At 40.6% G+C, this 18229-nt stretch overlaps 1 protein-coding gene across 1 annotated transcript; it reads left to right on the forward strand.

The window, feature by feature from the left end:
* The first annotated feature begins 622 nt into the window (after window positions 1-622).
* Window positions 623-3780, forward strand: LOC109240191 (MADS-box protein JOINTLESS-like). Its single transcript, XM_019406830.1, has one exon. It carries the CDS (start codon window positions 2298-2300, stop codon window positions 2784-2786), a length of 489 nt encoding a protein of 162 aa, XP_019262375.1. The 5' UTR covers window positions 623-2297; the 3' UTR covers window positions 2787-3780.
* The last annotated feature ends 14449 nt before the right edge of the window (window positions 3781-18229 follow it).

The raw sequence follows: 18229 nt of genomic DNA on the forward strand, positions 1-18229 counted from the left end.
TTTTTTTTTTTTTTTTTTTTTGTGGAAGAGTGTATGTGTTTTCTATTTTAAAGTTAAACTTTTGAAGAAATCTATTAGTTCACTGGTTTCTATATAAATAATATATTAAATGTAAAGCATCATTGCTTGCTAAATGATTTGAATTATTCCTTGATAGAGGAATATTGCTTCAAATTACTCTTTGTTGATTAATAAGTAATCGTGGATAATCATCAATTAATTTTGCTATTCATGTAATGCCTATTAGATCACAAAGTTTTATTTGGCTAAAATTCACTCCCTTCAAAAAATAATAAGTTGTACTGCTTTGCCCTCATTAGGTACTTCCAAGTCTAATAACTATTGAAGCAAAATAGGAATTCGAATATTGTTAACTTTATATATTAAATACACATACTTTCCGACCCTCATCATTTATCGAACTTATTTATTAATTGAGTGTAAAGATAATTATTTAAGTATTGTTTTCTGTTTTTCTTATATTCTTTTCTATTTCTCGCTTTACAGGTTTTCCGGAGATTTTTAAGCTTCATTACCACTTGGAATCCACCTCCCTGAAATGGCTTTTCACTCGATAGATGATGTACCATTTAAGCTCATTAATATGAAAAGTTGAGTAAGTCTTTTCATTTGTTAACCAACTTGGTCTTATTATGTATTAATGCCTTGACGTAGAGCGATTTTAAAGCGAACAGTTACCTTATAAAATTTTTTCTTTTTACTTTAATTTATTCAAGTAGCTAGATACTGAATTAATATTACTATCTTTCTCCAATTTTATTCTTCTTCACCTGACAACTTTTAATTTAATATGATCGGGATTTACTGTAAGTCAAGCCAGATCCTTATCACGCGGTCAGAGTTGGAATGTGACAAAAAGAACTTAGTATTATTTCTGTTTTAGGTGGCTTACTTATGATGATAAGGAAAAGTATCATGCTCCAGTCAGAAAAGTAACTACAAGTTTTTGACTTTGTGGCTAATCAGGGTTATTTTTTTTAATCACTAAATGCTTTGATTATTCTATCCTCAGCAAACCATTGGTTTTTTATTTAATTTGTAATGGTTTTGGTTTCATTAGTCTTCAGCGACAATCTAAAATGTCTTTCCTCTATTTTTTGGGTGCTTTGATGTAAATTATATTTATATATTCATTAGCTTTCTCAGTAGCTAGAACTATAGTTTGCTTGTGTGCATCATAGTCCATACTGAATATTTTGGTTGAAGCATGAGATTATGTTCTACTGGTCTATGTCAAATAGAGGGAATATATTACTAACTTGTGTAATGTATACTTCATGAGAATGCATGGTGTTATGAGATAATGGGAGGGAGAGTTATTAGCATATTATGTTGATTATTACGTCCACCTCTGCATGAGAAGAGTGTTTCTGTTGTGTTGTTCAGGTAACTATGTATGATTTACCTAAAACATAAATAAAACTTTCACCTATCAACATAGTGCAGGAAATCCAACTACTTTCTTTAAAGCTTAGCTTTATTGGGCTGGATACGAGAAGGAAAAAGTGCAGTGGGAACCAGCTTTCTACTGTTTATTATGCGGCTATCATCCAAGACTAAACTTTTGTAGAGGAAAAACTAAGGTGACACTATTGTCTCTTGTAATATTGCCAGCTTCCATTTCTCTTGATGGCTCTGGGTTGAAATTTCTGCCTTTGAATGGGTGATGGACAAGCAAGACTCTATTATATTTCAGCATCACACCACAACAACATACCCATCACACTAAACTATATAAACATAGCTGTTTCTTTTTTCTTCTTTTGGGTTGAATGTAGTTATGTTAATCACGACTCTATGGATTTCTTAGCCAACTAGGTTAACTACTGAACTTTTTCGCACTGCTTATTAATTTTCAGTTAGTGAGCACGGGCTACCTCTTTCTAGTTTCATAATATAGCTCATAAAAAGTTTTGTTTTTATTACACTACTAAAAGTTTGATGCTAAGCTGATATGCAAATTTCATAAATTTTCTACCATAAAAGGTAAATACATAAAAGATTGTATAGTTTAAATTGGGATAATATTTATGTTTAACATATATAACCAAATTATTACCTCAATAAAAGCGTGAACACCCAACTCTCCAATTATACACTTATCCATATGTTAGTATGTTACCATGTCTGGATATAATAGATGGATTTTCTATGTCCTAAAAGTAGGTCATTGAAAGATATCTAGCTGCCCTCGCAAGCCTCCATATATACTTTATTTTATACTTTTAAACTTCGACAGTTGAAATAGAAAGTGTATTTTAGGTCTTCCCTGAAAAATGGTTAACGAGCGTAGAAGATTAGTTGTTCTTCAAGAAAGGATGGAAACTTTGTTTAAGAAAGCAGAAGAGTTATCTGTTCTATGTGATGTAGAAATTGGTATTATTGTTTTCAGCCCTGATAAAAAAAATGCTAAATATGAGTGGCCATCAAGAGATAATTTTAAACAACTCTTGATGAGATATCTAGATAAACCACTGGTAGAGAGGCTTAAGAAGTTGACAACAAATGAAATGTTCCTCAGGAAAGAGATGGATGCTAAGATGAAGAAAATTGATCAGCAGAAGACTGAAGAAAAGGAAATGGAACATCTATTTAGCCAGTTATATCTTGGGGAAAATACTGTTTTTGACCTGGATAAAAGACAACTTATAGGTGTTCGCAACTTAGCTATAAAGGCGAAAGAGAAGGCCGTTAAAAGGAGAATACAACTCAAGTACTTACACTATCAACGTCTTTCGTTACCAATTGATTGCATATCACTTTGAGTGGCTCCATTTAATATACAGGATTAACGCATTCAGTTATTTGTTAATGATCCTTTAGCTCTTCGATTGGCTCCTCCAGAGAATTAATGAATATGGTTAATCACAATCAAAGATTAGCGCAACAACAATCAAAAGTTTATTTGTGCAACTTCGTGCATATTCTTTGCCTATTGGAAAGCTTACATGTGAAACTACCAAGATATTTTTAATGTGTTCTATTTCTCTTTAATGTATCTGTGCTTCTTTTGGTTTCTTTTTTATTTTGTTTTCTATTTAGCAATAATCGTCGTCCAAAAGCACTTTATAGTTTCAGTTTTGCAAATGAAGAGCAGTGTTATATGCATTTCCAGATGCAAAAATTGTATGAATACCTAGTTGTGGATTTTCAGATTCAAATCGGCCAGATTATTTTCTTCAAAAACGAGATCGACTATAGGCACAACATTTATCTAGAAGAAATTGTATGTTATGGCCATCTTGGGAGCAACGCATTATTGCAAGATCAAGTACTATGGCATATATAAAACATTGGCATTTATTGTACCTAACATGGATAACAAACATCCTATGTAACATTGAAATGTATCTTAAAACTACAACAGTATCTTGTGATAATCTCAGTGTACTTTAAATGACTACTAATCCAGTTATACATACTAGAACTTATTAAGCATGTTGTATACGGTGGAAATCGGGGCTACCCGATTTCGTTCTTTGATGGAAAAAGTGATACCACGTTGGAAGACCAGGACGTCGAGCTCGGGGTCGAAGGCATGCTTCGAGATGATGCTGGTATGAGTCAGTAACGGAAAGAGCGAGATACCCGCAACGGGCCGGAGATCACGCCGTAAATTTCGGAATGGATTGATCTTCAGCAGTTAAACAGTTGTCAAATATGGTTTCCTACTATAATTAGAAGTGTACCTTATTTAGGACTCCCCTATTATATAAAGCGGGATCCCATCTACTTGTAAAACATTGATCATTGCTCATTGATAAGAAAATATGTGTTTGTTATTTTCTTGCTATTTCACTTACTGTTCATCAGAGTTGTTTTATCATTTGTTATTCCCATTATCATACCTCGAGATTATCACAGTTCGAGGTTGAGATTTAGCTTACACACTGGTTTGATCTATTTTATTCTTTAATTATCAATTTAATTCCTTGTTTATCAATTCGCAATGAATTAAATCACATATCCTTAAAATCACAATACAAGTTTAATTGTTACTCGAATTTTAGGGTAAACAATTTGGCGTCCACCGTGGGGGTAAGGATAATAGTGATTGTTTTAGTGCTGATTCTGATAACACACGTTATTTTCACACTTGTTCTTGTCAAGTTTTTTACTCTCAGTTTAAAGCATGTCAAACTCACAAAACGCACCCGTACATGGTGATGATGGTCTCAACATAGGACTCCAAGTGTGGTCGAGCCAGAAATCACTTGTCATATCGAGCCAGTGCCAGAAAGGTCGAATGGTAACGAATCAAGGACTGATCCTGCAATTATGAAAATGCTCGAGGAGCTCACCAAAAGAATTTAGAAGGGGGAGAAGAAAATTGAAGAAAATGATAAAAAGTAGAAACATACAATTCCCGAGTTGATGAGATACCGGGGGCACCCCTGATCCTAAAGGTATTGGATTCGAAAAAGTTCGTGCAAAAACCTTTTCCTCAGAGTGCGGCTCCGAAGCCCATTCCTAAGAAGTTCTGTATGCCGGATATACCTTAATACAACGGGACCACCGATCCTAATGAACACATCTCTTCGTACACATACGGAATTAAAGGAAATGACTTAGAAGATAATGAGATCGAGTTCGTTTTGTTGAAAAAATTTGGGGAAACTTTGTCAAAGGGAGCAATGATTTGGTATCACAACCTGCCACCACATTCCATCGACTCATTTGCCATGTTAGCAGACTCTTTCGTGAAGGCACACGCCGGGGCCATAAGGGTAGCAACAAGAAAATCGGACGTTTCTAAGATAAGACAAAGGGATAATGAAATGCTGAGGGAGTTCGTATCCCGATTTCAAATGGAACACATGGAGTTGCCACCGGTCACAGATGATTGGGCCGTTGAAGCTTTCACCCAAGGGTTGAACGAGCGAAGTTTGATAGCATCACGACAGTTGAAAAAAAATTTGGTCGAGTATCAAGTTGTAACTTGGGTAGATATGCACAATCGATATCAATTGAAGATCACGGTCGAGGATGACCAATTGGGAGCCCCTTCGGGTTCAGTGCATCCAAACAGGTTGGCAGCTAAAACCTCGAGAGACGTCGACAGGGAGCCAAGGTCGAGCTGGGAACGATATCAACCATATACCGCGGATCGAAGGAACAATGGTTCAGGACGCAATCACTCCCGGAATGGTCGAAGAAGCGGTCGAGGGCAGAATTCTCGGGGACTTATGAGCAAGAGTAGTTTTGATAAGCATGCCGATCCCATGAAGGAACCTTGGTTATCGGAGCATAACTTTAGCATCGACGCATAGGGCAATGTATCGGCAATCGGAAGGATCAAAGATACTAGGTGGCCCAGACCCATACAGACCGATCCTTCCCAAAGAAATCCAAATTTGATGTGCAAGTATCATGGCACGCATGGTCACAAAACTGAGGATTGCAGGCAACTGAGGGAAGAGGTAGCCTGTCTATTCAATGAGGGTTATCTTCGAGAGTTCCTCAGTGATCGAGCTAAGAATCATTTCAGAGAGAGGGACGCTAACAGGAAAAATGAACAGGAGGAACCCCAACATGTCATCCATATGATAGTCGGTGGGGTCGATGTTCCATAGGGACCCATATTCAAACGCACTAAGGTGTCAATCACTAGGAAAAAACGAACCCGAGATTATGTGCCCGAAGGCTCCTTATCATTCAACGACGAAGAAGTAGAAGGCATTTCTCATCCACACAACGATGCTTTGGTAATTCTATCTTATTAAATAAAGTTCAAGTTAAGTGTGTTTTAGTGGATCCAGGTAGCTCAGGGAATATCATCCGATCGAGGGTCATGGAGCAACTCGGCCTACAAAATCAAATTGTGCCCACAACTCGGGTCTTAAACGGCTTCAACATGGCCAGTTGAAACAACTAAAGGAGAGATTATTTTACCGGTGAACGTGGCTGGAACCATTAAGGATATCAAATTCCACGTGATCGAGGGCGACATGAGGTATAACGCCCTACTCAGAAGGCCTTAGATCCACAACATGAGGACAGTCCCCTCGACTCTCCACCAAATGATGAAATTTCCGACGACGGATGGTGTAAAAACAGTATATGGGGAGCAGCATGCCGCAAAGGAAATGTTTGCGGTCGATGAGGTAACACCAATATCAACACTATCAACTTCAGAAAGGTCGAGCATCAAAGGTAAACAGGTAGCCAACTAGCTTTCACAGCCACCAGCCTCGACCGAATCTAGAAAGCAGGAGATAGAAGAAGAAGAAGACGATTTTCTGACCCCTCAAACTTTTATTGTTCCCGAAGACTCCGACGCCACCAAATCAACGGTCGAAGAGCTGGAGTAGGTTATATTGATCGAGTACCTGCCCGAGCGAAAGGTATACCTGGAAACGAGGTTAACCCCCGAACTCGTGAAAAAGCTTATTCAATTTCTTACTGATAACATATATTGTTTTTGCTTGGTCCCATTTAGACATGACAGGGATCCCACCGGAGATAACAACGCATCGACTAAGCCTTGACCCCAGGTTCAAACCGGTGAAACAAAAGAGAAGGCCCCAGTCCGAGGTAAAGCACACATTCATAAAGGACAAGGTAACTAAACTTCTCAAAATAGGGTCCATTAGAGAAGTAAAATATCCCGAATGGCTAGCCAATGTAGTCGTAGTCCCTAAAAAAGGGAACAAACTTAGAATGTGTTTAGACTATAAGGATTTAAACAAGGCATGTCCCAAAGATTCTTTTCTACTTCCTAACATCGATCGCATGATCAACGCCACGGCTGGCCACGAGATCCTTACCTTTCTCGATGCCTATCGGGTATAACGAAATTCAAATGAACCCGGAAGACCAAGAAAGACTTTATTTATTACCATGTATGGAACATATTGCTATAATATAATGCCCTCCGGGCTAAAAAATGCTGGAGCTACTTACCAACGCCTAGTAAATAAAATGTTCGAAGAACAAATAGGTAAGTCAATGGAAGTTTATATCAATGACATGCTAGTTAAGTCCCTGCGCGCAGAGGACCATTTTGCTCATTTGCAGGAAACATTCGAGATTTTTAGGAGATATAACATGAAGCTCAACCCCGAGAAATGTGCTTTCGGGGTCGGTTCGGGCAAATTCCTGGGCTTTATGGTGTCGAACCGGGCGAACGAGATCAATCCCGATAAAATCAAGGTCATCGAAGACATCACCGTCATGGACAGTGTAAAGGTCGTGCAGAGGCTAACTGGACGGATAGCTGCTTTAGGCTGATTCATCTCGAGGTCGTCGGATCGAAGCCACAGATTTTTCTCTTTGCTCAAAAAGAAGATTTTACCTGGACCCCAGAGTACCAACAAGCATTAGAGGAATTAAAGCGATACCAATCGAGCCCACCACTGCTTTACAATCCAAAGGCAGATGAGAAACTCTACTTGTACTTGGCAGTATCGGAAATCGCGGTAAGTGGTGTCCTAGTTCGGGAAGAGCAAGGTACGCAATTTTCCATTTATTATGTAAGCCGAACCTTAGAAGAAGCAAAAACTAGGTATCCACACTTAGAGAAATTGGCACTTGCACTGATGAGAGCTTCTAGAAAGTTAATACTATACTTTCAATGTCACCCCATATGCATATTAACCACGTACCCACTCCGTGATATTTTACACAAGCCCAAACTATCGGGTCGATTGGCCAAATGGGCCGTCGAACTCAGTGGGTACGATATCGAGTATCAACCTCGAATGGCCATCAAGTCCCACATTTTGGCGGACTTCGTGGCCGATTTCACGCCAACCCTCGTACCCAAAGTTGAAAAAGAACTTTTGTTAAAATCAGGTACATCATCGGGGGTTAGGACTCTTTTCACAGACGGTGCTTCGAATGTAAAGGGGTTCGGGTTAGGCATCATTCTGAAGCTGCCCACGGATAATACTATTAGGCAGTCTATCAAAACTTCTAGGTTGACTAACAATGAGGCCGAGTACGAGGCCATGATTGTAGGTCTCGAGCTAGCTAAAAGCTTGGGAACGGAAGTCATTGAAGCCAAGTGTGACTCTTTACTGGTAGGGAACCAAGTAAACAAAACCTTCAAAGTTCGAGAGGATAGAATGCAAAAGTATTTGGACAAGCTGTAGGTAACTTTGCACCTTTTCAAGGAATGGACTTTACCGCATGTACCTCGAGAACAAAACAGTATGGTCGATACACTTGCAAATCTGGGGTCGTCGGTCGAGGAAGATGAGATCAGCTCGGGTACTGTCGTTCAACTCTCGAGATCGGTGATCGATGAAGGCCATGCCGAGATAAACTCTACAAGCTTGACCTGGGATTAGAGGAATAAATATATTGAATATTTGAAGAACGGAAAGCTCCCATCGTACCCTAAAAAGTCGAGGGCCCTACGAACCAAAGTTGCTCGATTCACGTTGCATGAAGATGGAACATAATACAGAAGGACATTCGATGGACCATTGGCAGTATATTTAGGACCAGGAGACACCGATTTTGATTTGCGAGAGGTCCATGAAGGCACTTGTGGAAACCATTCCGGCGCCGAGTCGTTGATTCACAAAATCATTGGAGCAGGATACTACTGGGATGGCATGGAAAAAGACACTAAGGAGTTTGTTCAAAAATGTGATAAATGTCAAAGGTTTGCACCGATGATCCATCAGCCCGGAGAGCAACTTCATTCAGTCCTATCCCCGTGGCCACACATGAAATGGGGGATGGATATTGTCGGCCCTCTGCCAACGGCCTTGGGTAAAGCTAAGTTCATTTTATTTATGACTGACTATTTCTCTAAATGGGTTGAAGTACAGGAGTATAAGAAAGTAAGAGAGAAAGAGATTATAGACTTCATCTGGGATCTCATCGTATGTCGATTTGGAATACCCGCCAAAATAGTATGTGACAATGGAAAACAATTTATCGGCAGCAAGGTAACGAAATTCCTCGAGGAGCACAAAATAAAAAGGATATTATCAACACCGTACCATCCTAGCGGGAATGGACAAGACGAATCGACAAATAAGACTATCATTTTAAACTTAAAGAAAAGGTTGAACAACGCTAAGGGAAAGTGGAGAGAAATGCTACCCGAAGTCCTTTGGGCATATTGAACAACATCGAAGTCTAGTACAGGGGCAACCCCGTTCTCCTTAGTATACGGCTCTGAGGCCTTGATTCCGGTCAAAGTCGGGGAACCTAGAACCAGATTTTGACATACGTCGGAAGAATCGAATCAGGAGGCTATGAATACTAGCCTCGAGCTAATGGATGAAAAATGAGAAGTTGCGCTCGTTCGGATGGCTGCGCAAAAGAAAAGAATCGAGAGATATTATAATAACCTTCGCCACTTCGGAATCGGGGACTTAGTTCTAAAGATAGTCACCCTCAATACTCGAGACCCAAACGAAGGAGAACTAGGCCCAAATTGGGAAGGACCATATCAGGTCCTTGGTATCGTCGGAAAGGGGTCTTACAAACTTGGCACAATGGAGGACGAGCAATTGCCCAACAATTGGAATGTATCACTCCTAAACGGTACTATTGCTAAGGTATGACTTCCCCCCCCCCCTCCCCTTTTTCATTTGTATTTGATACTAACTTATTTCAGGTGTTCGATTGAGGACGTCGAGAAACTTTTCAACACGAGGACCTTAGGTTTTAAAGCACGCGTTGCACTCTTTTTCCCTTAGATCGATTTTTATCCCAAATTGGTTTTTTTGGCGAGGTTTACAACGAGGCAACAATTATGTTCTACCTAAGGAAAATTCAATAGTATCCAAGGCTTCTTTTCAATCAACCTCGAATACTAGGGAGCATCACCTTCGGAGGTTATATTTTTGAGAATAGTACTTCATGTCAAAGGGTCTCGATAGGAAAACTTTGTAATGGGCCAAATAGTCGAACAAACCATGTCCATATAGATTAGTCAAGCCCCGATGGCAAAACATGTACGCATGTATAAATTATTTCAAGAAGCATTCTTTCTATATCAAACATTTTGTGTCTCAAAGAAAACTTTCTACTATACGAGCTCCATGCTTATGATTTTGTGAGAAATGGCTCAAGGGCCAAGAGCAAATATACCTCGAACACTCAGGGACTCTCATCGACGATCGACATATTCGAGTTATCTCAACTCGAATTCATAAGACCTCAAAGAGGCACCCCTCGATCTATAGGCCAAGGCCATCATTCTCGGGGACTAACACTTCGAGCAATTTCAAAGTGTTATTGGGAAATAAACCCCAAGAGGCATACCCAAAGGCTACGGCCAAAATTAATGCGGCTCGGAGACGTTCGAATCTCGCAAACACATTAGGCCTTCAAATTCATTGAAAAACCGGTTAAAAAAAAGGCTACCCTTGGCAAATAATCAAAAGGGCTTCGATAAAATCTGCCCTCAAAAAAATTTAAGAGGTACCAAACTATCTTAACACAAACGTGCTAAGGCACAAAAAACAAAGGGGTTTCAATCGACATCGAACCCTCAAAAAACCCAACGGGTAAAAAATACATGCTAAGGCATAAATAAAATTTTACTAAGTATTTTAAGCTGAAAGAGGGGAATAATAGCCATCTTTTAGAGGCCATATCGGCCCGATCTAAAAAGTCTAAGGGCCAATACACTCAAAGTTCGAGATCTTGTTCTCACTCCATCCGAACCCAAGGGTTCGACTATCCCGAGCCCGAATAAAGAACAACTTGACTGAGGCTTAGGGACTCACCATTATCCGACACAAACCCTTAAGGGTCTATGCCTCAAGTCCGAACCTTATTTAAGCTCGACTATGGTGACTTCGAGGAAGCCACCCAAGACCAAAGTCTCGAACACACCATTCAGAGCATAAGATTGTACTAAAAGATTTTACAAGGCAAAAAACATGTTTGTAAAGATCGAAAAGGAATTCAAGAGAAACTTTATTTTGTATATTTGAAGAGGGATATGTACAAGAGACTGACAGAGGTCTTACAAAAAAAGAAGGAAAAGTAAAAAATCCTAACTATGTCCGGGGTTGGTTTCTTCCTCGGGGACAGCTTCTCCTCCGTGCCCCTCATCGTTGTCAGACCTGCTTTGGCTGCCTTCATCATCATCATCATCATCAAAGGAGACAAGCAACCTGGCATCAGCTTCAAGCACCTTAGCTTGAGCTATCTCTTTAGAGAGGTCAAAACCTCGAGCATGGATTTCCTCAAGGGTCTCCCTCCGGAATTGACACCTCGCCAAGTCATTGCTCCATTACTCCTAATTGGAACCCTCCCTTAGTTGTGCCTGAGCAGACTCGGCATCAGCCATATTCACAGCTATGGACTTATCAGCTGAAATATTCGCCTCCCTGACCTCCGCCTTGGCCTCAGCAAGCTCGACCTCGAGCTCCTCGATCCTTCTAGCCTGAGCTGAACTCTTCTCTTTAACGCCCCAAAGTTATACCTCGGCCGATGACAATTTGGCCATGGCCGCCTCTTTCTCTGCAGCAAGGCGGTCCATGTTCTCCTTCCACCGATCATAGTCGACTTTGATCTGGTCAACTTCCCCTCAGAGCAGCTCGATACTCTCCTGCTTTTGCTACAACTGAGATATTGAAGTGTTAGCCTCCATAGTTGAGTCGAGACCGTACTCTTTCAAAAGGTTAGTTACCTACACATCTAGCTCGGCCTCCTCCTTACGAGCATGGGCCAAGTCTACTCGGAGGTCCCTGATCTCCTCTTCTTTCTTCACGTAGAGGCATTTGAGGGCATATCTCTCCTCAGTAAGCTTCTTGAGATCGGCCTCACACCAGTTCAGCTCGACCTGGGACTTGGATAACGCTTCTCGATGAAGCACCACAGCCTATGGAGAAAGGAAAGAAATCAGCAAGATGGAGATAAAAGCAAACGTAATAACGAGGAATGAAGTTTACCTGGATAAAGATACGATGGGCCTCATCAAAAACCATCATCATGTCAAGGACAGAAACATCATCGACTCCCGCAGGGCAACCACGGAATATGTCTTCCCCGTCATGGGTCGTTCCCATATCGGGGGTCTCCATGGATTGAGCCTCCCAAAATTGCCCTTCAGAAAATTCGGGGTCGGGCGGCAAATCATCAATAGTGATTGCCCCAAGCAAGTCACTTGGGGCATTCCCCCCCTTTGGAAGAGCCCTACTGTCGGACCATTCCGGCACACTTGCCGTTTGTTCATCACGGCAAAAATTATCTTCGGCCCCCGATGGCTCGGGGACTTTTCTCGGAGTACCTCCCTAGATTTCCTCGATCCTAGGATGAGTCTCCTCAACCATCATCGGCTCAGCTATTTTCAGAGCCTCGACGCTCCCCCTCTTTCGAGGCACCAGCTCACAACCGGCATCCTTCCCCTCCTCCTCTTCATATCGTAGCTTTTGGGCTACGCCGCTGAAAGAGCAGCTGAGTCGCCCCTCGGCTTATGTGCCATACCCTTCTTAGACTCCGGGGTATCAGAAGGCAAGGCCCTTCTCCTCTTCTTGTCCTTGGCCAGTTTGGGAACCACCTCTTCCCAGGCCGGGCCGGCCTCAATTCAGCAATATCCTCAAGGCCTTCGTAAAATGGAGTCAAGTATGTGGGAAAGGAATTATTTCAGAAAGGGACATCGTAAGCATACAGGATACACATACCATGATTTTTAGCCTCCCATTTGCCCCTTGCCAAGTCACGCCAGCAGCGCTCAGCATGAGAAGAAGTTGCAGCCAACTTCCGAACCCAGTCTTCAAGGTCAGGGACCGCATGAGGAATCCAGGCAACCACCGCATAACAAATAAGAGTGTTACACAAAGCAAAGAATAAAGTATGAAGATTAATGGCTAATACTTACGATCGGGGTTCCACTTCTCTAGGAACGGTAGTTTCTCCTCGGGGATGAGGTCACAGGTCCTTGCCCGCACGAACCGGCTCATCCAACCTCGGTCCTTGTCCTCAAAGATACTTGCAAAAAAGGACTTCAACGATCGGCGTTGAAGCTTGATTAATCCTCGATAAAGTTTTGGTCGATACAGCCGTATAAGGTGGCTGAGAGTGAATTCCAACCCCTCGGCCTTACCAGACAAGAAGCGGAGCATAATCACTATGTTCCATAACGAGGCATGCACCTGGCCGAGGGTAACCTGGTACATCTTGCAAAATTCAATGATAACTGGGTCAAGAGGACCCAATGTGAAGAGGTAAGTGTAAACACTTAGAAACCCCTACACATGAGTAGTGATACTTTCTTCGGGGGCGGGGATCTGTACAACGACCTCGGGCCCCCAGCTGCAGTCTTCCTTCACGGCTTCGAGCTATTTTTCCGTTATCAAGCAAATATACCTCAATACGTGTTCACATAGGCTAGGAACCGACGGAGGGTTCTCGACCTTGAAGTAATTTTTTAGGACACAAGGGCCGGGAACAATCTCGTAAAGGAGCGGTTCCACCGGCATTTTGTCACCGGCCGGCCGGGAAGAAGAAGAAGAGGCTTTCTCCTTTTGAGGAACGGTTTTGGAGGTTTTCACCATTGATTCAGACGAGATGAAGCGGAAAGAGGTGGAGTTTTGTATTTTTGGTCCTAAAAGATCGAATCAACGAACGGTGGAAGAGAAGAGAGAGAGAGAGGAAGAGACTAAGAGAAATTGGTGAAGATGGAAGTAAAGTTTTGATTCAAATGGGAAACATGTATTTATAGGTTCACGGCGACGGTTCGGTGGTGCTAGTGGCTGACTGTCACTGGCAAGCATTTAATGTTTTGTGGAACCGAACCGACGGAACATTTCGATCATCTCGAGCGCTTACATCTCGAGGATTACGTGATTATCGGGATCTCTGGAAAATAGAGGCTCAGTCGTTTCTTATCATTTTATTCTAAGAAACGAGGGGACTATCTGTATACGGTAGAAGTTGGGACTAACCGATTTTGTTCTTCGATGGAAAAAGTGATACCATGTGGAAGACCAGGACGTCAAGCTCGGTGTCGAAGTTTCTTTCTGACGTCAAGGTTGATAACATTTACCGAGGTCAGAATAAGGCATGCTTCGAGATGATGCCGGTATGAGTCAGTAACGGAAAGAGCGAGATACCCCCAGTGGGCCGAAGATCACGGCGTGAATTTCGGAATGGATTGATCTTCAGCGGCTAAACAGTTGTCAAATATGATTTCCTATTATAATTAGAAGTGTACCTTATTTAGGACTCTCCTATTATATCAATTGGGATCCCATCCATTTGTAACACATTGATTATTGCTCATTGATGACAAAATATATGCTTGCTATTCTCTTGTTATTTCATTTTCTGTTCATCAGAGTTGTTTTATCATTTGTTATTTCCGTTATCATACCTCGAGATTATCACAGTTCGAGGTCGAGATTTAGCTTACACACTAGTTTGATATATTTTATTCTTTAATTTATCTGTTTAATTCCTTGTTTATCAATTGACATTGAATTAAATCACATATCCTTAAAATCAAATTACAAATTTAATTGTTACTCGAATTTTAGGGTAAACACATGTGGAGCTTGATTATTATTTTTTATTAAAAAAAAGAGGTTGCTCGGGGTCATTTTTTTACTCATTTGGTCAACACAACATTAATCAGCTAGCTTATATTCACAGATTAGTGGGAAAGAGGTGTGAGTTGAATCAAAGTAGATAGATTAGCCGGGATCTCCATATGCTATTTTTCTTGTTAATTTCAAATTAAATCTTCCATGTGTATAAATATACAACCACTGTAAACTTGTTATACTTAGTGGAAAAATGAAGCAATCATGTTCCTTCTTTCATCCTATAATAATTCAAAAATATATTTGGTTATTCCAGCTTTAAAAGTCAAGCAAATTAACTAATAAGGGAAAAAATGATTGCTTATGTGGGCAACTTTTCCCAAATTTAGGTTACTTGAAGTAGTTGGTATCCGTTTTGCTACTACTTTTATGACGTTTAATAAATTTAGGATTTCGCATTATTTAGTTTATGTCATTTATAATAGTACCATTTCAAGGAAAATGAGTTCATGAGGAAAATATTTTCAAAACATTTAAGCCAACCAAACATGGGAAAATTGCAAAATATTTTCTGAAAAATATTTTCCTTCACACCAAACACACCCTTTGTGGTTGCTGATTTTCTGGTGCAACAATTACGAAAATACCAGTTATATCCCTATTTCAGCCTTCCTTTAAAACTTCAAAACATCATATCTCCCTCATTTTACGGTGAAATTGGGTGATTCATCATGGGTGTAATTTCACAAGGGTTATGTTAGACTTATCAAAAATGAGTTTCCAGGATCATCTAGGATCTAATTCAAGCTGGGACAGCTACTGCATTTTTTTAACTTGTTCCAGAATTTAGTCACTTTTTCTCGCAATGTTTTGGAGCTCGAGAAAAGGCGATTTTTGAGGGAGTTCTCATCTACTTCATTAGTATAAGTGAACCTAACTTGATTTATGATTATAACATGATTTCATCTTTGATTTTGGCATTTGATTAATGAATCTAAAAGAGAAATTAGGGATTTTTGGCAAAACTTTTCTGAAATGAATAATTGGGTTTTGAACATCAATTCGGAGTTGGATTGGGATGAAATTTTATGGGTGGACTCGTATTCAAATGTGTTATCAGAATTTATGAGTTTTGTCGGTTTGGAGGTGCGGTCCCGGGTTAACATTTTGGTTGAATTTGAGTATTTGGTTAAAGATTCGACTGTTATCGTTTGGGTTTGATTTCTAAGGCATTATTTGATGTTATTGAGTTATTTTTGGCTAGATTCGAGCCATTCGGAGGTCGATTCTTGCGGGAAAGCAATTTTAGAGTATTGATTTGGCTTGTTTGTGGTAAGTATCTTACCTAAACTTGGTTGAGGCACTAGTGTCTTGAGTTATAGTGATAGCTACGTGTTATGTATTTGGTGCATGTGAGGGTAGAGCCCATGTGCGTGCAGCGGTGTTTTACACATGCTCGGGGTAGAGCTTAGTCTACGATATACCTTGAACTGATTGCTAAGCCTCATGCTATTATGTTTCTTGTATTTGTACCCCTCACCTCTTTGTGGGGTAATTGGAATATGTTAGAGGTTACATATAGGTTAATCCCTTGAATGAACATGATAGCTACAATTTTTGTGATGAAATTACCTAATTTGAGCTATGGTAGTACACTTCGCATAGGCATACACCTTAGCATTTCACTTATATCAGTCAATGAGTATGTAATTTGATATCCATTATTCATGTACATGCATTCTTGTATATGAATGCTTTCTGTGTGATATGGACTGGACTGATAGCACGTGAATCGTCCGTGCGGACCCGAGTTATGATAGCACGTGAGTTGTCCGTGCGGTGGTTATTATTGGCACATGATATGTCCTTAGAGTGGTTATTATTGGCGCGTGAGTTATCCGTGTGGTGGTTATTATTTGCACGTGAGTTTGTCATGCGATGGTTATTATTGGTCGTAAGTTGTCCTTGGGTGGTAATTGTTGGCACATGAGTTGCCCATGCAGCGTGTGGATAAGGATCCATCCTTCTAGGGTCACTCTCTCATGTTTCTCTCTTGATGGTGTGCACGTAAGTTGTGAGAAACCGATGGGTTTCTGGTTGATATGGATTTTGGTTAAGCTGATCATTGGTTGGACTTTGCATCTCTTCTCTATTTCCGAACTCCTTGGATGTATACTTGATTTTTCTTCATAAATTCTATATATGCTAGCTTCAGATTGTATACATGCCTTTATACATATCTTCTCTATATTCTACCTTACTTGATGAGATGAGACACGATACATATCTTCTTTATATGTGAATCTGTGTGACTTGACTTGTTTAATCACACATATCTTCTTTATATGCACTTGTTGAAGGATTAATTGCTATTTCATACGTACAAGAACAAAGGGGATATATAGAATTGTAACAACTATAGGGGTATCAAGTTACTAAGTCATACCATGAAAGTTTGGGAGAGGGTGGTGGAAGGGAGGATAAGGAGGGCAATGTCTATATCGGAAAACCAGTTCGGATTCATGCCGGGTCGTTCTACTACGGAAGCTATCCACCTTATCAAGAGATATGTGGAACAATATAAGGATAAGAAGAGAGATTTGCATATGGTGTTTATTGACCTAGAGAAGGCATATGACAAGGTCCCTAGGGATGTGTTGTATAGGGCTGAGTGTTGGCCAGTCAAGAATTCACATATCCAGAAGATGAAAGTAGCATAAATGAGGATGTTGAGATGGATGTGTGGGCACACTAGGATGGATAAGATTAGAAATGAACATATCCGGTAGAGGGTAGGCGTGGCTTCGGTGGATGACAAGATGCAGGAAGCGCGGCTTAGATGGTTCGGACACGTGCGGAGGAGAAGCCTAGATGCCTCGGTTAGGAGGTGTAAGTGGTTGGCTTTGGCAGGTACGAGAAGAGGTAGAGGGCGGCCTAAGAAGTATTGGGGTGAGGTAATCAGACAGGACATGGCACGACTCCAGATTTTCGAGGACATGGCTCTTGATAGGAAAGTGTGGAGGTTGAGCATTAGGGTTGTAGGTTAAGGGGTAGTCGAGCGGTTTTCCTTTTTGTCCCTGTTTCCCTCTTTGTTCCGGCGAGTATGATAGTGTTTTGTCTAGCACTACCAGCGATTTATGTTATGTTTCACACTTTTGCATAATATTTGTGTTACTGCTTTTCCATTTATTTGTTATCTCTCACGTTGCTGATATTATTTTGGGCTTTTGTTGTTACGGATCTAGTGTCTATGAGCCGAGGGTCTCCCGGAAATAGCTTCTCTACCCCCTCCAGGGTAGGGGTAAGGTCTGCGTACACTCTACCCTCCCCAGACCCCACTGGTGGGATTTTACTGTGTCGTTGTTTACATACATATCTTCTTTATATGCAACTACGGAAGGATTATTTGATACTTCATGCATATCTTCTCTATATTTAAGGTGATGATTTGATGAGATTGGATGCGTATCTTCTCTATATGGCGGATTGTTAACAGATTTAGGACTTAGTTTATTATCCTTTTATGCACCGATGTGGTTTTATCTATGTTATATGAATAGATGGCACTATTGTTGTGTACTTGTGAAATTCAGGAATTGAATAGGTTATTAGCGAGTATCATTAATAATTCTTGCCTCTATTACCTCGGCGCGGTCAAGTATGATATTTGCTGAGTACATGAGGTCGGTTGTACTTATACTACACTTTTGCACCTTGTGTGTAGATCTTGGAGTTGAGTTGTTATGGAT

The sequence above is a fragment of the Nicotiana attenuata genome, unplaced genomic scaffold (assembly GCF_001879085.1).
Source record: "Nicotiana attenuata strain UT unplaced genomic scaffold, NIATTr2, whole genome shotgun sequence".
NCBI classification, from domain to species: domain Eukaryota; kingdom Viridiplantae; phylum Streptophyta; class Magnoliopsida; order Solanales; family Solanaceae; genus Nicotiana; species Nicotiana attenuata.